Source organism: Corapipo altera, unplaced genomic scaffold (genome assembly GCF_003945725.1).
Source record: "Corapipo altera isolate COAL_440 unplaced genomic scaffold, ASM394572v1 75, whole genome shotgun sequence".
Classification (NCBI taxonomy): Eukaryota; Metazoa; Chordata; class Aves; order Passeriformes; family Pipridae; genus Corapipo; species Corapipo altera.
Window position 1 is genome coordinate 12,182,392 of NW_020884887.1, and position 27,486 is coordinate 12,209,877.

At 43.3% G+C, this 27,486-nt stretch overlaps 2 protein-coding genes across 10 annotated transcripts in view; one reads left to right on the plus strand and one right to left on the minus strand.

Moving 5' to 3' along the window:
• Positions 1 to 685: 685 nt before the first annotated feature.
• LOC113947273 (thymosin beta-12-like) lies at positions 686 to 14,454 on the minus strand. 2 transcript variants are annotated; one of them, XM_027643676.1, is made up of 3 exons: positions 14,374 to 14,454; positions 2,417 to 2,524; positions 686 to 1,019 (listed from the first exon to the last, which is right to left on the minus strand). In XM_027643676.1, exons 2-3 carry the CDS (start codon positions 2,514 to 2,516, stop codon positions 982 to 984), a joined length of 138 nt encoding a protein of 45 aa, XP_027499477.1. In that variant the 5' UTR covers positions 2,517 to 2,524; positions 14,374 to 14,454; the 3' UTR covers positions 686 to 981. The 2 variants fall into 2 exon arrangements, with proteins under 2 accessions (XP_027499477.1, XP_027499476.1); XM_027643675.1 differs by lacking the exon at positions 14,374 to 14,454 and adding an exon at positions 3,436 to 3,519.
• A 234-nt stretch (positions 14,455 to 14,688) lies between these two features.
• The window catches only part of FAM13B (family with sequence similarity 13 member B), a 46,246-nt gene continuing 33,448 nt past the window's right edge, over positions 14,689 to 27,486 (plus strand). For 3 of the 8 annotated variants that reach the window (XM_027643668.1, XM_027643667.1, XM_027643670.1), the window contains exons 1-4: positions 14,689 to 14,919; positions 25,073 to 25,239; positions 26,237 to 26,427; positions 26,908 to 27,120. In XM_027643668.1, the coding sequence (XP_027499469.1) occupies positions 26,271 to 26,427; positions 26,908 to 27,120 (370 nt within the window). In that variant the 5' untranslated portion in view covers positions 14,689 to 14,919; positions 25,073 to 25,239; positions 26,237 to 26,270. Of the gene's footprint in view, positions 14,920 to 19,099; positions 19,207 to 25,072; positions 25,240 to 26,236; positions 26,428 to 26,907; positions 27,121 to 27,486 lie in introns of those variants that run through there. The other 5 variants (XM_027643663.1, XM_027643669.1, XM_027643665.1 and 2 more) reach the window with 4 other exon arrangements.

Genomic DNA, 27,486 nt, shown 5'->3' on the forward strand with positions numbered 1-27,486 from the left:
CTGTCTCATCCCAGAAAATCAGTGCAATACTAAATTTTCTTTCCTTCTCCCACCTTCCCTCATTCTTGTATTGTTGATATGACATGGGCCAAGGGCTGTGTGTGTGCTGCAGTTGCCCCAGGGTTCACTGGATCTTGGCAAGTTAAAGAGGAAAAAAAAAAAATCTGTGGAGGGTGTGCTGCAGCCCTTTTTCCATCTGGGATGCTAATTTGAGTATTTCCTCAGCCCAACCATCAATTTTTCATGGAATTTCCAAGTGGGTACTCGTGTCTGAGACCTCTAACCTACTGTTGGACAGGACTGAAGCAGGCCATTAATTCCACATCTTACTCATGCCTGCTGCCAAGCTGAGGGCTTAAAAGCACAGGAGCTGCCAGCATACACAGTTTGTCCCTCAGGGTTCCCATGAAACACTCATTTGAGTGACACAAGGAATGGGATTGAAGTCTCCAGGCTGCTGTGAAGGTGTCTGGGGGGTTCCTGGGGGTTGGTGCCACCTGGGGCTCCAGGATTCTGCAGGATACAGATGAATGTGCTGATGGAGAGGGCCTGTGTGCCAGCCCAGGACCCTGTCTGGGGTAACCCTTCCCAACCTGACCATATTCCCAAGTAACCATGGAAATGGAAACAAAGTAGGAAGAGTTGGAGTTTAAACCTCATTTCTGCAAGGCTCAAAGACAGCTGATCAGAAGAAACCTGTTTATTGTGAGGTTTAGGAAAACAATTTTCTATGCAAATTGCTTTTTTTGGCAAGTAATGGGGTCCACACAGAACTTGGAATTACAGTTTTAAGAATACAAACACATAGTATCTTCTTCAACAAACACAAAACAAACTTCTCCAGGGAACATTAAATGAACAAATGCTTCCTTAAACAAATGGGAAACAAACAAGGGCTGGGGAGGACGAAACAAAACAGCAACCCAACTCAGAAGCCAAAACCCCACTGAAGAAGCAGCAGTCACATCTTGAACTTTACACTCAGGCTGTACTTTCGCTTTGCTTTTCCTGTTCAATAGCTGGCAGGAAAACAGAGGAAACAAAAACACCATCAATAAACATTACTGTTTATAGACTTTGCTTTCCTATGGAGACAGACTGAGAGAGTTGGGGGTGTTCATCCTGGAAAAGAGAAGGCTCAAGGGAGACCTCAGAGCCCCTTCCAGTGCCTAAAGGGGCTCCAAGAGAGCTGGAGAGGGACTTTGGACAAGGGATGGAGTGGCAGGACAAGGGGGAATGGCTTCCCAGTGACAGAGATAGGTGGAATATTAGGGAGAAATTGTTCCCTGTGAGAGTGGTGAGGCCCTGGCACAGGTTGCCCAAAGAAACTGTGGCTGCCCCATCCCTGGAAGTATCCAAGGCCAAACTGGACAGGTTGGAGCAACCTGGTCTAGTGGAAGGTGTCCCTGGCCATGGCAGGGGGGTTGCAACTGGATGATCTTTAAGGTTCCCTCTAACCCAAATCATTCTGTAACTCTGCGTTAGTGGTTCTACAAGGTACAGATTCCTACAGTTTTTTTTAAAGCCATGGAATGGTTAAATCCACACTTGCTTTTTTTGATCACCCTGGAAATGCCAACTCCTTCCCATGTCTGCCTAGCTAGGAGGGGGCAGTTCCTGATGTGCAAACCTCCAGCTTTAGCACTAGTAAGGATAATAAAACAGTGGGGAAAAAACAGATATCGTGCCAAGGGACAGTGCATCTCCATGGCTATCAGCACAGATATCCTGAGGGGTTAACTATGCTCTTCTGAAGGAAGCTGCCCACAAAATCTGGTCCAAATGCTCTTTCATACCTGAAGTAGAAGTGAATCCCAGCCTCACCTGGCTGCCTGTGCACAGTGCCTGTAGGGGAGAAGACCCTGCACGACTAAAGCTCAGGGGTGCTTTGCTAAAGAAGATTTCCTATTAGATGAGGATGATAATGGGGTTTCCTTGCAGACTTATTCCCAGAGAAGGTGCCTGAAGGTCTCCTGGCCAGGGCTGGCAGCAGGTACCAGTGGGAGGCAGCAGCTCATCTGCCTGCTAACACATTAAATCCAGAGCCCAAGCACGCTCTGGGGAGGCTACCAGAGATGGGCAAGGGTCCCCCTGTGCCTCCAGAGGGACTGGTAACATGGTAATTGCAAACAGATTGATCCTGTTACCAGCACCCAGAGGGGACACTGGTCTTGCTTTTAGCAGAAGCAAGAGCAATCCCATCAGAAAGGGTTTTTCAAACAAAATGCACCATTGGTTATAATTATTGGCATCCTTGGAAGCCCAGCATAGACTACGAGTCTTAGTATTATCCCCACTTAAAATCAGGGATGAGTTTGAGCCTGTAATCCCATGATTAGTATTCATTTTGCATATGAACTGCAACACAAATTGTGTCCTTGCTACTCACAGTTCAAATAGCCTCAGAAGCACTTACTCTCTTTAGTGGGCAAGGGATTTTTCTCTCTGGTTTCTGTCTTCTTCAGCTTGGTCTTGTCAAACGTTTCAATTTCTGCAAAATCTGGTTTGTCGGACATGATGGGTCCTGACAAAGAAAGGGAAAACACACCCATGGCTTCATTAGCTAGTGCTGTGATATCAGCCATCTGCAAAGCATTTTCTCCTTGAAAGAAAAAAAATGTGAAAAGACCATGGAAATGTTTATTCAAAAAAACCCCGCAAATCTAACACCTCGATCTGGGACCTTTCCCCCAAGGCTTGGCTCTTTCAGAGCAGAAGAGGAAAGGCATAAATAGAATTTTCTCTGGATTTCTCAGATGAAATTACTAAAAATCCTATTTTGCACATGGCAACAAGAATATTCAGTATTGAAGAGACAATGCATTAATTGCCAGTAATCCACAGTGCCTCCTGATGTAAACCTCTATTTTAAGAAATGCTGCTAACCAGAAAATCTCCAGTAAACCCCGAATCCAACAGGAACAAAGAGTTTCAGTTATGATTTTCTTTTAATTAATAGGATTTGTCTTTAATTCTGAGCCCCCTGTCCTGAGCACATCCACCCCCTGAGCTGCTGTGGACACTTCAGCGTAACAATAGACGACTGGTTCCCTCAGCCCTTTGTTTGCTCTCGCTCCATATCCCACTCACAGCTCAATGGGTTTGATTATACCCTATTATAATAAAGACAAATCCACAAAGCACACCAGCATTCAACCCTTCACCTGTCAAAACTTCCCTAATCCAATTCATTTTTAATAAGAAATTCAAGTTAAAATCCAGCCTGGGCGTTATTCCCCTCATTTCAGTAGAGTTTCCTCAAGGCGAGGCTTGGCCCGGAGATGGCTGGTATAATTATATTTTTTTCCTTCCTGCAGAAAATCGGATTTCATTGCTATCTGCACTGAGACAACAGAAGTAAATATTCACAAGGAAAAAAAAAAAAACAAAAATGAAAAAAAAAAATGAAAAGCTACTAAAACCACATGGCATTACCGTCTGGCTGCTCTCTCCTCAGCTGCTTGGTGGCCGTCTGAGGCAGTGTGAGTTGAAAAAGGTCAGGGTAATCCCTCCTCTCCTCTCCCCTCCTCCCCCCTCCCAAGCCCATCGCTATTAATATTGATTAGTTTAGTGCTGGGATTGCTCAGCGTTTGGGGAAAGGACAGATTGCTCCTGCAGAAAGTGCATGAGGGAGGGAAATGGGAAAACTGGCATGGAAAACTGCCAAAATACATCTTGATCTTTCTTTTCTTTTATTTTTCTCCTCGTTTGCCGTGGCAATCATGTTGAAGTTTTGCTTCCTGTCCTTTTCCAACGCTGAGGTTTGGAGCAAAGGTGAGCCTGGGGGGCTGCTGCTGCTGCCAGGTTGGTTTTTGGGGAGATTTTAGGTGCGTTCAGCAACGTGCCTGGGGTTCATCCCTACCTGCCCAAGCTCACAGGAGCTTGGGGCTGGGGAGGGCTCTAAGCAGAGCCATGGTACCATTGCCAGGATCAAGGGCCAGATCTGAGATTAGCACAGCCTGAGCACCACACCAGGAACACGTCCTGAAAGGATGGACAATGGATCTTCCATTCACTCCCGTTTTTGTAGCAATCCACCCACTTGCTGGTGCCTCTCTCAGCCCGTGGCTCTGCACACCAGACCAGGCAGCTGCCCACAGCCAGCCTTCCTGCCTTCACTGTGCAAAAAGCCAGGTTGGCTTGTGTGACCATTCCCTGTTCTCCACCTGTGCCAATGGCGTGGATCACACTGGACTTGCTTCCAGGGAACCTCTTGAGCTGCAGCAAAGGGAGAATTGTGTAGGTGCCAAGTGATGTGATTAAGAAAATCCCTTTAAAATGGCTGTTAGCCCTTGTCTGTGTCTGCAAGCCACGCTGGGTATTAGATGTGGGCACAGCCTGTAGCCACTGCCCAGCACTGCTGCTCTCCAGGGCTGGGACATCCCTGGGGCTGGGACATCCCTGGGGCTCTAATGTGGCTCCAGCTACCCAGCACAAAACTACTTGGGGAATCACTCTCCAAGGGAAAGGAAGGGAAGGGCTGTGTGCAGCCTCCTAGATCCTGGTGTGGGGTTTTCTTTGGATGTCTCTGTCTGAATTACCTGCCTAGACTCCATGATAAGCCAAAAGGGAGGCAGGTAAGTTGGGATAAAATTAATTGAGCCCTAGGAGTACCTGGTTCCCTCCAGTGACTGTAAGGCAGCCTGGACAATGGGCTCAGGGAGACAGAGATGTCTCAGCTGACTGAGAACCCCGGGAAGGTCTGTGGATTTTCCTGTTGGCATAACAGGCTCAGGTAGAGTGGGTTTGAGTCTGATATATGTGTATGGAGAAAATGCTATTAATGTGTTTAAATGTGTCTTAAGGATCTCTTCTTTGTTTAAATTAAAATAATGACCAGGTTTGTGGTTGGACTAGATGGTTTTAGAGGCCTTTCCCAACTCAAATGGTTTGTGCAGGCTGGCTTGGTTACCAGCCAGTTACTGCATCTGTACTGACTGCCCCCACAAAATCACTGTGTGTGTGCACCATATTTAATGTTAGGACTGTTCCTTTGCTTCCATCACATATATCCAACCAGTTGTCACAAATTGAAAGCTGTGTTCTTGACTGAAAGACCCTGGGAACAAGCAGGAAGGTGGATACTGGGTGAATATTGGAGGAAGCTGTAGCTGAGATTTGGCACTGAACAGTCTTGGTGTCTGTATAAAGAGAAAGCATTAACCTCTTGTTAGGCTGGAAATGAGATTCAGAAGATCAGAAAAGACTTTAAAACATAATCTGAGTGATTCATCAATCCAGGCAGTTCATGAGTTTCAGGTTTTTAATGTTTGTCCATTTTTGCAAATAACAAATATAATTATGATTATGAAGACAGACTACAAGTGCAAAACCTCTTAAACTTTTAGACTGGCACGAGTTCTCGGAGTTGTAGAAAGCAAACAAAATGTTACAGCAAAGCAGAAGAATCTCACTTCTGGCTTTCTGTGTCCTGTCATGGGCTCAGCCCCAGGATCCACAGCAGAGCTCAGGCTCTTCTAAACATGTTAAGACAGGGTGAGCACGCTTGTTTTCACCACCACCACTTTAATTGCCCAAGTTATTGGCACAGCTAATATTAAAACCAGTTTGGGATACATTGTTTGGGGGTTTTAGGCTGAAGATGACCAGGTTCTTAATTGATATTGGGTTGGGTTTGTGAGGAAGGTGCAACAGTGTTAACAACATAATGATGAGAAATTACATGTTCTCACTCTGTTGAAATCAGGAGATACTCATCTCTGCAACAAACGTCTTGACCACTGCAGAAAGTGCCTGTCAAGTTTCTGTAGCTTTTAAGTTCAGTCCTGTGGTCAAACACAGCTCATGTGGGATTCAAACCTCATGTTTATATACTCTGTGCAGCACAGGCAGCTGGATGCAGTTTACATATGGAAAGTTTGGAATTTGGCCTGAGGGCACTGCATACTGCATTGAGGCTGATCACAGGAGGGCTAAAGATGGGTAGGTAATACGGTACTCAGATGCCTTTTCCTTTCACTGGGAACGGAAATATTCTTGCTATATGAGCAGCAAAGCAGTTATTTGTCAGGTTTTTAATGGCAGGATTTTGGAGTCACCACTGTCAGTAGGGGGAATATGGCATTTCCCTGGCCTTGGGATGACTGTGGTTGAAATAAATCTCAACTTTCTTTGAGGAGCACAGAGGCAGCAGAAAGATCCAGCACACATAAATGTGAAAAACCAGGAAGCCAGTGGAGCATGCAAACTATGAGATCTTTGCACATGCTCTACACATAAAGGATGTAAAGCTACACTGGTGTATGGCTGTGCCTGAAAAGCTGCCTCATACAATGGAAATTGCATTTTATTTCAGTCTGCTGCCAAAAGATGAAGGGCTGAGTCAAACTGACACCTCTGATACCAGTGAGTCACCTGCCACTGACAGCATCAAACCATGCCTGGCAGCACAAGCCACTGAGTGTCTGTCAGACACCCACAGAGAAACCGGGGAAAACAAACACTTGCTACCAGGATTTGGTAATAGGTGAGAGGAAACGTTTAAAAGGAGCTCGAGTGCAAAGTCTGAGGAGTGAGGCTGGGACTTTTGGAGCCTGCGGCCACTTGGCCTTTTTCCTTAGCTGCTATCCTTTGGAAGCAGTGTGCCCAGTCCATGTGGGACTGTGGCTGCAGGGACATCAATGTATATATTATATATATGAGGGCTGTAGCCTTTCACGGGCCGGGGGATGCTGTGCTCATGTTTGGCACAAGAGGTGCTCTGGAAATGCCAAGTTTCATGGAGACAAGATGGGCAACTGCCAGAAAGAGGGGCTTTCTTTCTCCTTGGTGCAACAGTGGGAATCAAATGGTATCCATTTCCACAGGGAGCTGAGGAGGGACAAAGCACCCCAACGAGCAGCCGGCGGGAGGAACAGACGCTCGAGCAGATCAGTGTCTGTAGCTGAGCCAATAAGCTGACACAACTGATTTTATAATCACATCAGCGCTGTCTCGAAATAACACACCCACTCCAATATAACAGTGATTTCATTTCAAAAATGTTGTGGTATTTTTGGTGCTAAAGGTAGGGGATTAATTTTTCAAGGTCAAAAGCCGGGCTGGAATCTGCACGTGGCCTAATTCCTTCAGGTCCCTGTGAGCACCGAGCACCTCCCAGGCAGGTAGCAGGATTGCGTGTGCTATAAGCTGTCCCTAGAAGGTTTTCCGTCCTCAGGGGAACAGGAAAAAAAAAAAAAAAAAAGAGACTACAGCTCCACTGAAAGGGTTTTCTTAGTTCTCTTTGTGCCTTTTGTTCCATCTTGCTGCCAAAAAAAATATCCATGTTTGGGAACGGAGACAGGTTCCCAGGCTAAGAGACAATGAATCCTGGGGGTGTAAGGAAGGCACTGATCCCTCTTTGGCAGACTTTCTGCTCTAAGGCTGCTCTGTTAGTGAGTAAATACTCGATACTTGTCTTACACTGCATGTTTTATCATTACCTAAGGTGTTTCATTTTCCTTATCAAGACCATTGTACCTTCAGGGTAGGTACATAGAGAAGATGAGCGGGGAGGAGAGGTAGTTGTAGATAGTCCTTCTCCTTGGGCTATTTTTTCTAACCCTGTGTTTTCCAAATAGCTCAGGATATCAAACAGTCTATACTGGGAGTCCCATTGCAGCAAAGAGCAAAAAGAGAAAACATAAGCTAGTGGGAGTAGAAATTTCCTCTCTCCCTTTTTTTTTTGATATTATAAAACTTGGTATGGGGGTGAATTTTTAAAAGTTTAACCAGATGGAGTTTCTTGCAACAGAGCTTTCTCGAGAACTGACCCAAAAGTGTGTCTTCCAGCATAAACTACTTTGCTCTGGCCTGGATTTTTCTAGCAAGTTGTGGTGACCCTTGTGTGCATTATTAAAGGAAAAAATGAATTAATACAAAATGTCCATGCACATGGTTCTCTCCCAAAGATAGGGTGGGGAAAGAAGCATGTGATGTCTTAGTCACATTAGTTAATGCTATCGAACACATGACAGTTTGTGATGAATGCTGGTCTAGAAACACAAGTTAGCATGACTTTGAGTCTTTACTAACAGTCATTTTTTTCTCTCTGTCTCTGGACAGAAGCACCTCTTGCAAGCAGCAGCTTTTGGGGAAGTAGTAAGACAGGGAAGTCTAGGATGTGCTCAAACAGATGATGACCCTTCTCAGTGTAGCTGGCTGCTCTGGAATGGAACAATCCACTCTTGGAATTCTCACTCTCTTTGCTTTAAACAGGAGGAACATCACCCTTCCTTGTGAAGTTCAAATTGTGCAGCAAATAGATACCCAACATAATCCAAGAGAGGATAATCAAAGATAACACAATCCAGAGATCTACTAATTTTATACTACCTTCAGCTTTTCCTTTTGTCCAGAGGAGGAAGGACAATCAGTGGGTCTGTCGTTACAATCCGTGTTGTGCTGGGGTAGATATGGAGGTGTGGTGTTGACTCCTGGGACTCAGGGCTGTGGGTGTAGTTTAGATGGGTGCCTGACCAGCACTTCTCTTTGTGTTGCCAAATCATTCCATTTTCAACAGCCTGAGACCTCCTGGTAGCTTAAGTGGGTTTATGTTTTGGGGAGAAGAAGATAAACCCTGAAGTTTTTCAGCTGTTTAAGGGAATGAGGCTGCTGAAGCAGAGGAACAGACTTAGGCAGCCAAGTATGTTTTTTAGCTGATTACTGTGAGCAATTCACAGAGCAAAATACTTGCATTTCTACATCTTCTTTTCCAAAAATCATTTTCCAATTTTATAAGCTTGTTAAGCCAAACACACGTATTCTATATGGTGTACAGGGTCAACAATTATGTAAGCAAGTGGTAATCAGCAAGTTCCACATCTGTTAACTTCTGTCTTCTGCCTGCTCGAATGAAAGCTGCAAGTATGTTGTGTTAAATGCTGTTTATCTTTCTTTAAATGTAAAAAAAAAAAAAAAAAGATGAGACTATTTTCCTCTCCTGGCATCTGAAGTGAAAATCTTTCTCTTCAAAACTTGACTGTTTTCAATTACTGGTTTTATGGCTTTTTTTTCCTAGCAAATGCGTATAAAGTGCTAAAATCAGTGAGATTAAAGCCATGTCTTCATGACAGAGTTAACCTGAGCTCTGTCAAAGTGACTCCTCTGGTGTTAGTGTACCTCGAGTGTGAGTGGCCACACCATGAAATAACATGGGAGCAGCAGAGGAGTGATTGTGTTGGCAGCAGACAAATTGTGCTAACGTGAACTGTGGCCTCTCCTCGACCCAAGGTAAAAGCACCACAGCAGCTGGAGTACAGATCCATGGGAGTGCAAAGAATGGGAATTCCAAAGGGATGGGGACATTCAAGCTTTAATTCAAGTTAACTTTTAAGTGGGGACTATCTTTAGAGCATGAGCTTGTACATCCAGAGCACGGGCTGGTGATTGCAGAGAAAAGCAAATAGGAATTAAAAAAATGCAAGTGTGCAATATTGCAATTTTCACTTGCCTGGTGCAGACACTGAGTGATTTTTCCCTTTGGATGAATACAAGCTTGCATAAAATTCAAATAACTCAGCTGTCTACAGATGGGGGGGGAAGTGTGGGAAGGGGAACAGACGGAAGGAAATGGAACTGAGAAGACTGAATTAACCTTTTGATGTCTTGAATTTCAAGAAGGGAAGAATTATCTCCTGTTAAGTCTGCAACCGTGCAATTAAAATATGAACAAGCCTTAAAAGCCACATTTGACCCATATTCCCAGATTTCTACTTTAAAGACAGATCTCCCAAAACCAAGATTCAGATCCAAAAAGTATTCAAAGGCAGGGAAAAAAAAATCTCATGCTGTAAATGTTTATTTTAATCACAGAACTCTAGTAGAAAAATGAGTAAAAATGTCTGACATTTACGCAGAACATGTGCCTTTGATATTGAATTCAGTTTTTAAAAATCCTTACATATGTGTGTCTAGTAATGGCTGATAGTCTTTGAAAAGATGAATGGTTTTATCTGGGCTGGAGTTTCTGTTTCTATAAAATAGATTTTTTCACCTGTCTACTTGAGCATTGAGAAGCCTCATTTGTTAATTTAAAAATGGACTTTGATTCTTAGGTGCCCTTTTGGACACTGTGAGTCAGAAGAACTGGATACTTGCTGATTCCAGAGCCTCCATGGAGAGTTATGGATGTCCAACAAGGCCAAGTGTCATGTGCTGGGCATCCTGAAGCAAAATGTTTGTTAGAAAATTTTGTAATGCTAGAAAAGAGGAACAAAATAAAGCTCAGTTTGGGGACATGCCTCTGTTTCTGGATGAAATATGCAGGAAAGGAAAGCACTTTGCAGCTGGAAAGTGTTACTGTTCGCTAATTCTTCTTTGGTGTTGAAAGGATTCATGTTTGTCAGTATTTTTTGCAAGAGACAATAGGATCTATTTAAGAGAAACACTGTGCACTTCCAAGTTCAGGAGAATGTATCAAATAATTTATAGGTGAACAATTAAAACCAAAAGCAAATACTTTGCTGACATACAGACAGTTTCCCCCCCACCAAGTAAAAAATATTTGGCATATACTGCACAGGTATTGCAGCAGACAGTGTCTTGTTCTGCTACACATCAAATTCCTGTTTGCTCCTAGTAAGATAATAACCCAGTATGAAGGTAAGGAATTGCAAGGCAGGCTATCAACCTCCCAAGGATTGGATTGCAAAGCTGATTTAAGTTTTGGAGTATTTTAGCTCAGTTTGTACTAAGCCTTGTACAGCAGTGAGCACAGTTGGGATAGGGATATTTTTCTTTAATTTGCTTCAATTTGTCATGAGGAGTAAGGCAGGGCTGTTGCTGGAACTAGACTTAATTGGAAGCTAAAGTCTTCAGAGAGTCTTTATTCTGAAGTCACTATTCTGAAGACATCGGAGATACGTGAAGGAAATAGGGCTCTGGTTCTGTGACATATACTGGTAATAATGATTTGTGCTCATGAATGGCTTTTCCTGAAAAAAAGGGAATTACACTGGTAATCGTTTCAGACCTACTAAGTTACTTTGTGAGCATTTAGCAGGACAATCTCTGCAAAACTTTTAGGCTGAGCAACTTAGCTGGACTTGTAAGAAAACACACTGAGCTGCAGAACTGGCTCACTCTTTGTGGTGTGGCTCTGGACACGGATTTATCAGGGAGACAGGGATGCCACGGCACTCTGGCTCTTTAGTTCTTGGCAAATGCATCTGCCAAGCTCCTGGAGCTGTGCAGCAGCTGGGCAACGGGTCCTTCTGCTCAGGAGCAGCCTCACACTGGGGCCTTGTCCCTGTACAAGGCAGTGCACTGTTGTATGTCCTGACATGTGGGTGACAGTGTCACCCTGCAGCCGTGCACCTGCACAAGCCCCACTCATACTGGGGCTGCTCTGGACATGCCTGCGAGTCTGGGAGAGGGTAAATGAACCTGTGTGAGCTCCACAGTGTGCACAGCACCGAAGAGGGAGAATTACAAAATGCTGCCATCAAATTGAAGCTGGGCCTGAGGCAGTGGGAAACAGATGGAGACAGCTCATGGACATTCTCCATTTTAATGTTTAGCAATGATCTGAGAGGGAGGTGCCTTCAACAGCTGTATTTTGGGAGTGTAACCATGCAGCCACTCATTGAGTTGCTGCCTCCCTTCCCTCTGTATTTACCATCTTAGAAGAAGTGGCCAAAGCACCAGAGAGAGACCAGGATGGTAAAAGGTATAAGACTTACAAAGAGCCATCTACAGCTTCCCTTAAATGGAAGGGGAGGTGCTGATCTGCTCTCTCTCTGGTGACCAGTCATAGAAGTTCAGGAAAGAATGAAGTTGTGTCAAGGAAAGTTCAGGTTAGATATCAGGAAAAAGTGATTCACTGTGGGGGTGGTTGGTCACTGAAACAGGTTCATCAAGGAAGTGGTCACAGAAGCAAGTCAGAGTTCAAAGAGTATCTGGACAATGCTCTTAGTCACAAGGTTTAGTTTTAGCTAGCCCTGCCAGGAGCACGGAATTGGACTCCATTATCCTTATGGGTCCCTTCCAACCTGAGATATTCTATGACTCTGTAACTCCCAGGTTGTCCTCAACCTTTCACAGACAGACAGAGAACACAAAGTGAGCAGAAAAGCCTAAAATGGCAGCCTGGGACTGCATATGTCTGCCCCCTGCGAGGAGCGTTGGAAGCCTTTGAAAGGAGGGGGGATAAGCTGGCATGAAATGGCGAACTCGGAGCCAGTTCAGGGGAGGGAACACACTGTCTGGGACTCAAAACCAGCAGACAGGTGCTGTGCAGCTCCTGCCTACCTGCCTGCCTCTGCTGTCTGTCTCCTCTCACCACGTGTGCTTTCTGTGTCAGGTTTCTTGCAGTTTTATTCCTGTCAACTGGCCAACGTCTCTGCTGAAGAGCCAGCTGGAGTCCGCTCTCCCCCATGTTTCATCAACAAAATTGCCAGCTTGTTCTGATTCAGTATCTTTATTGTTGTTGATGAGGCTAAATGAATCAGAAAGAACACAGCGATGTATACAAAATACAAATTCAGAAACCTCATCCTGATGCGAGGAGATTTTATTAGCGGTTCAAGTGGAGAAGTCTGCTGTGGAAGGAGAGGAGACAGCACACACAGACCTCCTGAGAGGCCACTTCCCCCGACCCTACACATTTTATTGCTTTTGCGTGCTACCTCCTAATGACACCAAATCTTTCCAGCAGGAAAATAGAGTTTTAGATCTGATTAAACCCTGGCTAATTTACTGTGGGATTGTGACTCTCCCTTCTTTGGATTCTAAATGTAAAACCTCTTAATGAGTCCTATAAATGTATCTCTAGATAAAATTCAGAATCCATGTTGGAAAACCTGAAACTGAACACTCCCAGCTATTGAAAATATAGAGGTTTCAATTAATCCCACCCTAGTCATATCATTTTTTTTCCCCTTTCATATATTCTTTGTCAGTTTTTCATGGGGGAAAAAAAAAGCTTTTCCTGAGAGGATTTTTACTAACTAAATCCAAGTTTCCTTAAATGCCTTATTAAACCCACCACCTATGGCTGCTGGCACTGCATGATAGAAAAAGCTGTTGTAGTTTCAGCGTGGCATGTGGGAACCACAGACTGCCAGGCACGGGTTTTAACACTTCGGGTGTAAGCTTGCATCTCCTCACTAACTTATGCTAACTTACTTTAAGGGTGCTAAATTTTCTGCTTCAAAATGCATTAGCTCTTTGTCAAAGGGCAGTTCATTACTTCTGGCGCGCTTACACTCGGGGAACATTTGGGAGTGATGGCTCTTGATGCTTTAATTCAGAAAATTTACAGCAAATACTTTAATATGGTTGTGAGAAATGGAAAACTAGAATCACAGAATCAGTTAGGTTGGAAAAGACCTCCGAGATCATTGCATCCAGCCTATGACTGAACAACACCGTGCCAACTAGACCATGGCACCAAGTGTCACGTCCAGTCTTTGCTTAAACAACTCCAGGGATGGTGAACACCATCTCCCTGGGCAGCCCTTTCCAATGTCTAATTGCACTTTCTGTGAAGAAATTCTTCCTAATGTCCAACCAAAGCTAGTGGGGTACGAGCCTCCACAGTGACACTACTGGCCGTGGTCCGTCTCTGCACACAACAGGACAAAATGACATAGACTTAACCTGTGCCAGGAGAGGCTTGGGTTGGACATTAGGAGGAATTTCTTCACAGAAGGGGCGATCAGACATTGGAACAGACTGCCCAGGGAGGTGTTTAAGGAAAGACTGGACATGGTGCTCAGTGCCATGGTCTGGCTGACATGGTGGGGTTGGGTCATAGGTTGAACTTGATCACCCTGGCCTGGATCAGGAATAGTGTGTCCAGCAGGACCAGGGAAGTGATTCTGCCCCTGTACTTGGCACTGGTGAGGCCGCACCTTGAGTGCTGTGTCCAGCTCTGGGCCCCTCAGTGTAGGAAGGACATTGAGGGGCTGGAGATCCAGAGAAGAGCAGCGAGGCTGGGGAAGGGACTGGAGCACAAGTGCTGTGAGGAGAGGCTGAGGGAGCTGGGGGGGCTCAGCCTGGAGAAGAGGAGGCTCAGGGGAGACCTCCTCACTCTCTACAACTCCCTGACAGGAGGGTGCCACCAGCTGTGGGTCGGGCTCTTCTCCCAGCAGTAGGACAAGAGGGCACAGCCTTGAGCTGCACCAGGGAAGGTTTAGATTGGACACGAGAAAAAAGTTCTTTACAGAGTGAGTGATCAGACATTGGAATGGGCTGCCCAGGGAGGTGGTGGAGTCACCGTCCCTGGAGGTGTTTAACAAGACACTGGATGTGGCACTTCGTGCCGTGGTCTAGTAGACAAGGTGATGTTGGGTCACAGGCTGATGATCTCAGAGATCTTTTCCAGCCTGGGTGATTCTGTGATCTCAGGACGCGTTTTCCAGGCTAACTGACCCTGAGCTCGCACGGGCTGAGTCACTGTGCGGGTGCCCGAGCCCCTGTGCGGGGTGAGGACGAGACAAAAACGCCAATGTCGGGCCGCCCGTTCCCGCTCCGCCCGCGGGCGCCGCCGCCTCAGGGCGCGGGCCCCGCCCACCCCTCAGCGCCCGCCCCGCCCCGCGGCACGTGACCCCGGGGGAGGGGGCGGGGGGCGAGCGGAGGGGGGGTGTGTGCGCGCTCTGCACCTGTCAGTCAGCGCGTCACTTCCGGCCGTGGCCGCCGCTGCCGTCGGGGACCCCCCGCTCGCGGGTCGGAGCTCGGAGCCGCTCTGAGCGCACGGACGGCGCCCGGGCCGGCAGCGCGGCGCCCGCGGCGGCGACAGCGGCGGGGGGGGGGGCGGCGGCCGCCGAGAAGGGGGAGCCGGGACGGGCACGAGGAGGGGCTGCGAGCGGAGCGGAGCGGGCAGGGCAGAGGCCCCGCGCCGGCCCCCGGGGTAGGAAGGGGCGGAGGGAGCTGCCGGCGGTGCCGCGGACGGCGGGGAGGGCGAGTCACCCGGCAACGGTGAGGGGCGCGCGGCGCATGCGCGGGGCGGGCGGGGGGTGCCCGCGCTCGGGCGGGTTCGGTGTCACCTCAGCGCGGCAGGAACCTTCTGGCACCGGCAGCGCCCTCCCGGCCGGGCCGGCCCGGGGAGCTGTCAGGGGCCCGAGCCTCCCCCGCTGCCGCTGGGGCAGCGCTGACAGCCCGGCTCCTCCAGGAGGTGCCTGCCCGGCCCGTCCCCTCCTCCCTCGGGTCATCCCCCCTGCGAGGGGGCTCGGGCAGCGCCGACCCCGCAGCTCCTCGGCCAAGTTGCTCCCAGAAGTTAAAAGAAGGGCAGGCACTGAGCGAACACGGCGGCGCTGATAACGCCGGGTCACGGGCTGAACGTGCCGGGCTGTGCCCAGATGTATCATCCGAGGGGTCTGCCGGTGTGGGGCTCCATTGTTCGTGGAAGCTCCTTAGGGAGACTGAAATATTCGAGTGTTTCTTGCTGCCAGAAAGTTGCTTTAACGTGAGATGTCCCAGTGCTAGGGTGCTCCTTTCCAGGTTTGGGAAAAAAAAAAACGAAACACAAAAAAACCCCCAGAGCAAAACCCAACGACAGAAAACCTGCCATCACACACTGCAACACTGGGTTTTAATGCTCAGCTCTCTTATTCTCAAGTCTGGCTGCGTTTTAATAAATTTTTGCAAAATTTCGTGCTGCTATCGGGCTCGAAGTGGAGAAAAGAGGTAACAAATGAAGAAAGTAAATGCCACCTAATGACTCTTGGCTGTTAAAAAAAAAAAGAAAGTGAATATATCAAAAGCTACACTTTTTTTTTTTTTTTTTTTTTCTGGCGTCTATTCCTGAGTGTCCTCAGGGATGGAATTGTTAGTATGTGACTTTGGAACAAATTGTTAAACTGGATTAGCATTTGGGCTTGAAGTTTTTCTGTCTTCCATGCAGTTGAACTTGCCAGCATAAAAGGAATAAAAAGCTGGTTTGTTGGCCTATATTATAAACAATTTAGCTGTTTGGTTGGGTTTTTTTTTTGTTACTGCTCGTTACTAGAAAATTGCTTTATGTGTTCTTTGTTGCATAGATTTGAAGGTATTTAGAATCTTTTTTTAATCTGCTTTGTCTGTGTTTTGTACATTGTGCAGCACCATAGGGATCCTTTCCTTGCCTTGACAATGTTACAATGAGGAATCAAATACCTCAATGTTTTGAAAGCATCAAACTGGAAAGTTACTGTATTATTTTAGAAAAATCAATCAAGCGGAGTGCTCCATGGTTACATTTAAAGAAGCTGACTCGGAGGAGCTCCTGGTAACTTCTAATGCTTGCAAATTTTGTCATGGACAATGTGTCAAAACGTCTGAGTTTGGCAAATGATAGTTTTTATCTCAGTCAGTGCTTTTGGGCTCTCATTCCTTGTAACACGGGAGGATCTTCTCAGAGCTCCTTAAAAGGCTTCACGTTTGTCCTGTGTGGCTCTTGCCTGAGACTTCTGCAGGCAGTGAGGTTTTACTTTCTAATGTGCATAATGCCATGTTTGCAAAGGCAGGTGAGGCTGGAGAAACATTCCATGCGTTTGGAACAGACATCAGTAAGTGTGGTGAGCCCCTGCTTTTTGGGGTGTTGTTTTGTTGGTTTTTTTTTTTTCCCTTTCAAATACTCGGGCTTTTGATCTCTGATCTAATTGTAGCTCAGCAGTGATGCCCTTTTTTTTGGAAAATGGGGAAAACCTGCCAAGTCTTGAGGTGATTTTTTTTTAATTTGGATTCTTTCTTTTGGGGTAGTTGTTCTGTTTCCCCCCCCCCCCATCCCCCACAAAAAAAGCTGCAGCTCTAGGGAAGAGGAAGTGATGTCGGTAAGAGAATGCCTTTAAGTTGTCCTTAAATTCGGTGCATAAGGCCAGGTTAATGTTATCACACAGAAATCTAGTGGCCATTTGGATGGGAGTGAATTGACTTCTTGCAGGGCAGTTCAGCATTTGCATCTGTAAGGGTGAGAGATGGCAAACCCTTTTAACTTTTTTCCCGTGTTGCAGGCCCGGTTATGTATTTATTGATCATTTCAGATGTGAGGACTGGTATTTAAGGACCAGAAAATAACACTTAATCCAAAACATCTGAGGAGGAGATAGAGAATTGAAAGGCTATTAAATCTTCTGTGAAGGGCTATGAAAGAGGGAGATTTGCTGCTTGTCATGCAGTTTGTAAAGTGATGGCTCTATCAGTTTTTCAGCAGAGAGGCTGTATGTCTCGTGTCAAAACTGGATTCAGGCAGAGAATTTTGCATTGCTCCCTGGAAAGTTAGTAAAATTGAGCCATTCAGTTTGGAATCTCTTGCTGACTGTTTTCTGTAAGTTATAGATTTTGCCTGCAAAAATTTTTTTTTGAGAAAGGCAAACTGTCTCAAGGGTTTGGTAAATTCAGATTTGTCTTCATAGTTATAAACTGTCTTGGTAGCCAAGTGCTGGGATTTGTGAAAGTTCTTTCAATTCAGGTGAATTCTATGTATTCTTGCAGCCTAAAACATAATGTATTTGTTACTGCATCTTCTACCGGGCTTTTTTTTTGGTTTGTTTTTGGGTTTTTTTGAAGTCTTTAAAACATAGTTTGGAGGGTGATGATGGTGCTTAAAACCTGTTAGGTTTGCAATGTATGGGTGGAGTCCTTCACTACAAGAAATGGGTGATGTTTTCAGGACCACGTTGTGATTATCTTGAAAATAGTTCTATTGTGATAGTAACAAAAAATTACTCTTGTGGTCTTTCACCAGAGAACGTGTGAAATCCTGTGCATTAAAAAAAAAATACAACCCAAAAATATGCCAAAAGAGCTTAAAATACAGATAGTTCATTATATTTGTGTTCAAACAGCTTGTAACAAAGGCTGTGGTTGCAGAGGCTTTTTTTCTGTTGAGAGGTTTAAATGGTTTTTATTTTCTTCACTGTCTGGACATTTGTGAGGACGTTTGGGTGGGGCAGCTGCTGGATCTGAGCGGAGTCTCTGGTGGGAGCCCTGCATTGATTGTCCGGGGTCCAGTCTCTGAGTGGCTCTTCACGTGTCTCCTGTGTTCAGTGTCCCCTGCAGAGTGTTCAGGATTAAAATTAGCTCTCAACTGTGTAGGATAATAATACACGGACAAAACTGAAAAGGTGAGAGCTGGAATCTTACAAATGCGGTTCTTCCTTCCTTTATACTCTTTTTTTTTTTTTTAAAGTGTGTGTTTTTGAAAGGTTTTCTCCTCTTTTTGCTGAACTCCACATTTAATGAAATCTTTTGTTGCCTTGGCACTCTTGTAATGTAATCAGGTTACTTAAATTTAGTCTGCAATGTAATTTTTAACCTTATGATTTCTGGTTGTGTCTTCAAATTCGGTCATAATCAGGTTACCACAGGAATTGGTTGTGGAGGAGACCTCAGGACCAGTTCTTTTTTTTTTTTTTTTTCCTTCTTTTTTTTTGGTTTCTCTTTCTTTCCTTGCAATTCAAAGAGTCATTGCTACAGAGTGGAATGAAGTGTGTTACTCCTGCAGTGGGGATGCTGAGCCTGTCGTGTGTTTTGGTGGCACGTGCTGGTGGCTGTGGCAGAGGCAGTGTTTTCATAGGGAATGGGCTGTGTAATCATTTTGTAATCTGCTGAGTTCCAGCCTGTGTTTCTGCTTACCTGTTTGTGAGGGAGGGGAAACGAGCTGATGATAAACGTATGTAATACGATAACTTATGTATAATGAATCAAGTGCATTATATATTTATAGTTTGCTTTTTTGGTGCCTCTGAGGTAGCTTGACTTCTGTTCTGAAGTCTGTTTTAACAGCAGTGTCAGTTGTTAAACTGCTCTGGTTTTATAACACGAACCTCTCAAGTTGCATGGTTTTACTGATAATTTCCTCCTGTCTGTTGCCTCACTGTACTTTTATAATGCCCCTGCTCATAAGTTCTGTATTATCTGATGCAGAGGCAATTATTCGTGTGTGGTTGGTGGAGTAGAGCTTTGCATTGGGGGGTGGCGAGTAGGATGACTATAATTAGCTGTTACACAAGATACAAAAGCCTTTTTATTTATTAACTACTGTTGTTAAGAATGTGATGGGGATCTGTGCGAGCAGGAAGTTTCTTTATAATTCTGCACATGTGCATTGGCAGCAGCAGATGAGAGCAAATCTGGCCGTGTGTGGTGGTGGGTGTGAGGCACTGAGCAAACATCTACTTTTTCTGGTATCGCTGGTGGCTTGATTTCATTCCTCTTGCTACAATAGAGTTGGAGAAGGATTACGAGCTGCTCTAATGCTGCTAAAAAGCCTCTGGATTTTATCTAGTAAGTGAATATAAAACGTTATTTTTGCATATCAAAACCAGCTAATGTTTTAGTGATCCCTCAGCTTGTTCTTTTAGAATGTGGAATTGTTTCACAATGTTTGGAATACTTAAATCAGTCACTGTATTTTAGGATTTACTAATAAACAGCATCTACCTGTCATGAAGATCTGTTTTTGATGGGCTTATTTACAGACAGAGTGATCAGGTTTTGTCAGCTGAAACTGTAGACTAAACTGTACTGATTGGAAAATGAATCCTAATCAGTATTATGGTTTCTTGGCTTGCAAATTTAAAACCCAAGAAAATACAAAATTCTGTTAGTTTTACTAATATCTTTTCCAGAGGAGCTTTGCTGAGGTGTTCTGTTGCTTTCTTCCACGGTAAGGACATAAAGGCTTAATTTAAATTGTTCTAATTTGCAAATTAGAAGGCTCGCTACTACTGCATTTCCAGGAAACAAAAACTGCATTATAATTACATCCTACTAAATCTTATGTTGTATTTTTTGTGCTTTTATTTGCTTTGTCAGTATAACCAGCATTTTGTCAGTTGGATGGTTTCTGAGGCAGTCTCAGAAGTGCTGGTGGCAAACGATGGAGAATTTCTAAAGGAGTTGAGGTTTAGTGTGTGTGAGTGCACATGTGAAGGCATATACAGGCAAGCAGTTAATTAATTAAAGAGCTGGTGTTCATGCTTCTGCTGACTCCTTTTGTGATTGTGTGCAAAACTGCAACGAGCTTGTTTCCTTCTGATTCCTACTTAACCAGAAAGCAAACAGGGCAGTGAAGAGTCAGTGACTGTGACGAAGGGAGCAGGGAATCACATCTGCTTGAGAAGGCTTTTATTCCAACATGGTTTCCTTCAACAGTGCAAGTTAAATTCTGCAGTCATACTTAGTTTCAAACATTATGACTTTGTGGGGATGGGGATTGGATCCTTAAGACCAGCTTGATAAATTTAAGTAGTAACTGAGCCCAGTTGTCTGATTTGCCATTCCAGACTTGTGCCTGAAATACCTCTTGATAGCTGATTTCACTGGCAGTCAAAAAGAGGAAATCTTGCTTTAAGATCTGTTTTAAGCTAATCTTGCTGGGTTTAAAACTTTTATTTTAAATAATTTTTGTTTTGACTACTCAGATTATTAGTGACTACTTATATGTGATTGTTCTTTTTACATGGAGGATATTCTGTTCCTGTTCAAGCCCTTGCACAGCTCTGTTTGCTTTTAGCTGTGCTCTTGAGACAAGTGTATTGTTTGTCCTTTTCTGTGTCCCGGGTTTGTGGTAGGGTTCAGATGAGCAAAAGCTCTTTTGCCCAACAGCAGTTCATCCATTGGGAATGCCCCAGTCATTTGAATATACAAATGGCATAAAAATCACTCAGTGTCAACTGTTACAATCCTGACTTAAAATTACAAAAAAATCAGCTTCCTTTTATCTTGACGAAACTTAAAATTAAGGAGAAGAGAGCTGGTTGCTATTTTTCTGAAACATAAATGAAATACTGTGTAGTACAGCAGTAGCCAAATGGTCTGGGTGTTCCAGGTGAACTGGTGCACAAAAGTTTCCTGGGGAAGCCTCCTTGCTCGTGCTCACACCTGGCAGCTGCTCTGCATGATGTCATTACATGGGGAGAGTTCCCGTGATTCCAAGTTGGAATCTTGTGTCATAAGTTTTGCCCATCGTTTAGAAATCTGTGAAACCTGTTACAACTTTGAACGTTTCAAAGTTAGCAAATAATAATAAAAAAAGAATTATTTATTTTGCTTTAACAGTGAGTTTACTGTAGGCATCCAGGAGGATGTCACGGATTTTGTCTAGTTGTAGGTCGTATAAGTAACCTAATATATTATTTATCAAATATAGAATAAGGAACTAAAAACTTTGAGACACTTAATGGCTTTTTTGGAATTTTATTTGTAAATAAACCTCCTTGTGTTGCAGAAAAGGAGCATTGATCCTCTTTGTACTGGAGGATGTGTACGTGACCTTTTAGGACCCGTGGGTGGCTCACAGGGTCACAGCACTGCAAGCTCAAAAAGCCAAAAAACTTGAGGTGTATTTCCTGAGTAACAGGGACAGGCTGTTTTGTTGCCCTATGACACTTTTTTCCTATCTAAAAATCCTATATTTAGTGGTACAAAAAAAAAAAAAAATCACTGGCAATGTCTGCTAATGCCACGAAATAAAATATTAAAAGTAGAGCAGAGCAGCAGTCACTGTTAGCTTTGGGTTTGGCTTCAGAGACAATACGAATTTCTTGCTAGGTAAAACAAGCAAATGAAAGAATTGCTTGAATAGTTGAGACTTGTGGCAGAAATTCTAGAGGCAGAATTAATGTTTTCATTCCTATGGCACGGTCTCAGTTTGCAGCCTTTCTTTGTTTATTTGTACTTGTTGCTTCGTTCCTTTGTTTTAAGGAAAGGTGGTGGAACCCTGAGGACTTTAATTTAAAATGACACCCGTGTATTATTTGTAGTTCAGTCAGTAATGTAAAAGCTGAACTAAATGTGAGTCTAAATTTTCCTGTGTATTCCTCAAATATTAAGGGTTAGCCGTGTGTGCTGTGTTTTCTTTAGTGGCATTTCATGTGTGGGTGTGAATAGTTCTTTAATTGCCAAGATAAGTGAATGCTATTATGATGGCAAAATGAAGCTCATGGTGCTGTTTTCCCATCAGACTCTGTGAAGAACTTGCCTTAATAAAAAAACCCGAAACAAAGCAAAGTTTTTTTAATAATGTGTGAGAGCACTAAAATTCTCAGTGCAGAACAAAACTGTGTTTTTCCCTTATTTAAGATGCCTGGGCTCAACACATGTTGCAAAGGGCATAATAGGGTTTTTTTCAGCCTCTTGTAAATAAATGAACTTATAGTATAATATGTGGTTATAATAAGATGTATTTTTAGTTTTCTGTATTTAAATTTTGTAGAACATGATTGTAGCTTAGGGATGTCTTTAAATGTTTGTAGTAACGTGGAGGGGAAGTAGATTGAGAAAGATGCAGCCAGAATATTTATAATAAAACATAACCTATTTGGTTTTCTTTTGTGTGATTTTTTTTTTTCTGTTTTTTTTTTCTTTTTCTTGATAAGTCTTGTGAAGCATTTAGGTTGTGAAATTGGGAGGGGGAAGCACATGTTTGAAAGGATCAGGATAATATGGACAAAAGTAGGAATAGCTGACTGAATGGATCAGCTCCTGTTTTCTGAGTTGATTGATCATGGCAAAAAAAGTAAAAAAAAAAAAAAAATAAAAATCCACAGCAATGCTTAGTGTTTGCAAAAGGCTCCAGAAATCATCCTGAAGGTTCCATGTCTTGTCCTGGTTTTCTTACATGTCTGCATGGAAGTGCTGCACTTCCTGAGTCAAGGGAGGGCAAGTGGGAAAGCTTTTGATCCGTATAAAAAGTGGAGATGTAATGTTTAATTATTAACAGTTTTACAATGTTGCAAATAGCAGGAAATAAAACTTACTGGAAGTTGAATAACTTTCTGAGAGTTTCCAGCTTTTTCTAGGCTTGGTAAATACCAGATGCATTGTATCACAGCCTGTGAAGATCCCCAAAGCCTGGCTTAAAAGGGAAAAGGCTTAAATGATTTGTAAATGAATTGTTGCCTATAATGATGTATTGGAATGTGTGTATAAGTATGTGTGTATCTGAGAGGGTGAAAATGAGCCTCTCACTAATTCTAGGTGATGATAAGCCCTATAAACCTTTGTTTAAAGTATAAGCTTGGGTTGTAAATCCGGTTTTACTCTAACAATAAGACAGCCAGGCTCTTTCAACTTCATTGTTGCGTTGCCAAGCCAGTTAAAATAGAAATCTGTGTGTTTTCTTTTTTTTTTTTTTTCCTGAATGCAATTAATGTTCAGGCAGCCCGTTTGTCTGCAGCACCTGGTGAAAGTGGCTGAGTGAACTGAGCACCAGGTTACCTCTGCTGAGAAAGCTGCACCTCGAGAGTGTTCATTTGGTGCTGAATTGTAAATAAGTGATTACTTCTGAATTGGCCTCTTTATTAGGTTTGTTTGTTAGTTTTGGCAAGGCAGCCTGAAACATTGTGGCAGATCCATCAGAGGTTTTCTCCCAGCTGCCCTTAACCCCACAGTTGGCCAAGGTGTGAGGTGTTCTGGTTCGTTGTGGACAGGCTGACTTTGGTAAGACTCGAGAAAATAGACTTTGTGCATCTTCATAATGATATATTGGGATTGATTGAAAGCTTACATATGTTGACTTTCTCTTAATATACCTAAACATTAAGCAAAATGGCTGTACAAAGCCTTCAGAAATTATAGGAGAGCCATGAATTGCAGCTGCTTCACTCTTGGAATCTGACATAACCTTTTAATAACCAAGAGTACACAATATCAGATTTGAAAATGGTTGGTTAAAAAACCCCCTTCAGACAAACAAAAAAGTAAAACCTGTTGACTGCAATATAACCCTTCATTTTCTATTGCCAGCTCACCTGGAATCCTGATCTCAGACCAGGATTCACTTGTTATGTGAGACATAACAGATTTACAACCTGTGTGTAATACAAGACAACAGATAGAGACAGATGACACAGAGCAGGAAAGAATATTGGTCAGCATTACATCAATAGACAAAGACTTTAACACTTTTGAGCCTGAAATATTTCTTCCTCTAGGCCTAAATGCAAGAAGACACTGAGCAAGTTGAAGCAGTCTTGTACAGAGCTTATTCTCCTACATGTGGGTGCATTTAGGGAGGCTTGGGAGCAGGAAAACTGCTTTATTCAAACTGTTGGAAAGCCTCTGGATTCCTGTTGTCACAGGCATTTAGGTACTGAAAGGACAGTGGTGGGTTGTCAGGACTTTGCAAGCGAGGATGAAGTTGATTTGTTCTGATGTGGAACAGAAGCAGGAGCTGGTGTGGGGGAGCAAAGAGAGGGAAGGTTCTTGTCTCCAGTCATATCAATCTCCAGTTATGAAACAGGAGGTTTCAGTACACAACTTTAAAGCTGGGAGAAGCCTTTTTATTGTCTAGTTGTGGTGTTGTGTGTGTGTGTGTGTATGTGCATCTCATAAGCTAGTTTTGCCCACTCAGAGTTGCTTGAGTTAAGTTAAAATAAACAGGTAGTGGTGGGTGGAGATCAAGGGGCTGAGGTGACCCTTTGATTTGGGACTTTATATCAGCTCCACTGTGCCATGAAGCTGCAGCTTAAATTTTTTGATACCACAGAAAATGATAAAGGCTGTTGCTGTGGTTTGTAGCTGAGAGCTGAGAACATGAAAAATGTCCAGATAATCTGGATTATAAATAAAAGGTGGCACAAGTGTGGGTGTTTCTATGGAATCTGACTTGGGGGAAGTTGCTTTCTGCATCCAGATCTGATGATCTCTTGGACTTTGATCTGGCAGTTGGGACATGTAATCAGCTTCCTAGACAAGATGATCAGTACCACTGAAACTGGTTAGTTAGGACTTTGGGTTTGGTCTTGCTGTTTAAAAATGGTGTATTAAATCAGTGCCTGACATCCTTCTAAAAATTTTACAGCCACTCAATATTTTAGTATGCACTTCTGCCTAACCTACTTAGCCCTCCTTGATTCTTCAGAAGAGGATTGAATGAGTCTGCAAATTATTTAATAATTGTTAAGACTTAGATGTCCCATGATAACTTTCCCTTCAAGTTTGGTTAACTCCTAAGTGAAAAAAGGGGATTTGCAGTTTTGGGAGCTCTCTCATGAGCTGTGCTAATGTGGTCTTCATGCTTTCCTGTTCAGAATAAGAAGCTGATGATTTGACGAGGAGAATTCCTCCAGTGTGATGTTTAGACTTGTGACTGAGTTTAAAACTGTTGAAAACCTTATGGTCTAATAATATTTTTCCTTATTTTCAGATTAACTGCTGAAGTACTGATCGAGTTCTGCTATTCTTCAATGAGGAACTACAGGCTGATCTTTTGCCATAATCTTAAACAACCATAAATGACAAAAGAATGCTTGGTCAGTGAGGGCAGCTGGCGCAGAAAGCGTTTTTCAAACTCGGCTGTTTAAGTACTCTGAGGTAGGTTTCTTAAATTGTTTTACTGGAAAAAAAAAAAAAGAAAATACAGATTTCAGGATGTCTAATCCATTAGAATTTATCCATCAGTAAACAGAGAATTTGTTCGGTTGCAGTGCTTTGACTAACAGCACACGCTTCATGTTTGCTTTGCTGTGTCAACCTCTGTGAAAGTGATTGCTTGCATTTAAACAAGTATGTTTTCTTTTCTCTTTATTATTTGTTTTGAAAGGTCGGTTTTTTTCTTTGCTAGAAGAAATATTTTGGTTTTGACAGGATAACAGTTTAACTGAGTGACTTACACTGCCTCTGGTGATACCTTTGTTATCTGTCTAGATCCTTTATCAAGCAAAGACTTGCAAGTGAAGCTTGAGCTTCTGCATGATAGAAGAACGGTATCACTGAGCATCTAGAAACTAGTTTTGGGGGTTTTATGTTCAGTGGAACTTCTAATTTGATGCAGGTGTTGAAAGCTTTATTATGTAGACCAGAAAATGTCAACTATATTAGAAGTTGATTACAGTACAGACAACTGTATCACAAAAAATACGTAATCATTTCATATCACTGAAACTTGGGGTTTGGTTTTGGGAGGATCCACTGGTTTCGTTTCCTGTCCAGAGGCTTTTTTGTTGAGTGCTGGAAGCCTGACCACTAAATACTGTTAGAAAAGGTACTGAGGAACCTACCTCTCCCAAAGGACCTTGGAGCTTAATTAGCAAATGGTGTAACTAGAATTTTCTGTATTTCCTTTGCTGCTTTCCATGTTCTTCTCATCCCTCTGTTGAGGGTTGGACAGAACACCTCACTGATAGTCATTTACCAAGTTAACTGTGTTAGGAGTCATCACAGAACTGTTCATTAGTTCAGTGAACTGATGGAGGCAGACTAGAGAGTATTTGCATTAGGTAATTAAAACACTTTGTGTTACAGATCACTGCTTTCAACAGCATACACTGAAGTGTGTTTTTTTTTGGTTTTAATTCCTCTTATTTGACAGAAAAGACAGCTTTGATTTTTGGCTGCAAAAAGATATGAGGAAGAGCTCCTCCCCTTCCTTGAGTAACTGCAACTCTGTTCTTGCTAACAAAATATTTGGAATTCCACTTGATGAGCTGCAGCAAGAAGGGCAACCAGACAATGAGGTTCCATTCATAGTCCGCCATGTCGTGGACTATATTGAGGAACATGGTATGTATTACCTTGCTGTACTTTAAAGAATACATTTAACTCCTATTCTTACAGAATAGGTTGGGAGTTTTGAAGAGTACTGGTTTTCTGAAGTTACTTACATTTATTGGATGTGGTTTGAATGTTTTGGGGGTTTTTTTTGGCGATATATACAGTTCCTTTCTTTACTCCTGTTATGTTTGGTTATTGCTGTTTTCTAGCCAAGAGCAATGCAGTCAGCTCAGCAGGGCACCTCCTAGGAAATGCTGTGGTTTAGGTACTGCTAACATTTACCTTGTTATTTTATTGTTAGCTGGGCATAAGAACGTGTGTGTTGGGACAAGGACTGCTGGAAATCTTGCAAAACTGTTGTCCAGGAAGCGTTTCACTCAGTGTGGGAATTGTACATATCTGGTTATAGGTGTTTTTTCTGATTACATTTGTCCATATCGGATCTCAAAGTTTATTTCTGCAATTTTTTTTTTTTTTTCCCTAACTCAGGGGGTCTGGAACAAGAAGGACTTTTTCAAGTCAATGGGAATGCTGAGACAGTGGAGTGGCTCCGGCAACGATACGATAACGGAGAAGATGTGGACCTGGTTAAAGAAGCTGATGTACCCTCAGCTATCAGCCTTCTTAGATTTTTTCTTCAAGAACTTCCAGAGCCAGTTATCCCAGGCAGTTTGCACATACATTTGATGCAACTTTCTCAAGGTAATTACTATTTTTGATTTGGTGCTTTTATTTTGTGATTTTTTTTTTTTTAAAGAGTAAAACCCAGTATTGAAATTGAGATTTCTAGTGGCACTAGAATGTCTTTGGTGCTCTGTGTAATAATTTGTATATGAGGAGGCATTCAAATATACCTTTTCTTAGCATAAACCCCAATAAATTGGTCTTATTTAGGAAGCTTAGTCTGGGTTCAGAGGCACAGTTCATCTGTCATGTAGGAAAATGGTGAAGCTGCCATGTATCCTGCTGGTTAGTTATGAATGTTCCATGTTGTGTGAGAATGCTGGAACACTGGTCAAAACTACTGGAATTGAAATTTTTGGACAATTTCCCACCACTGGTACATTG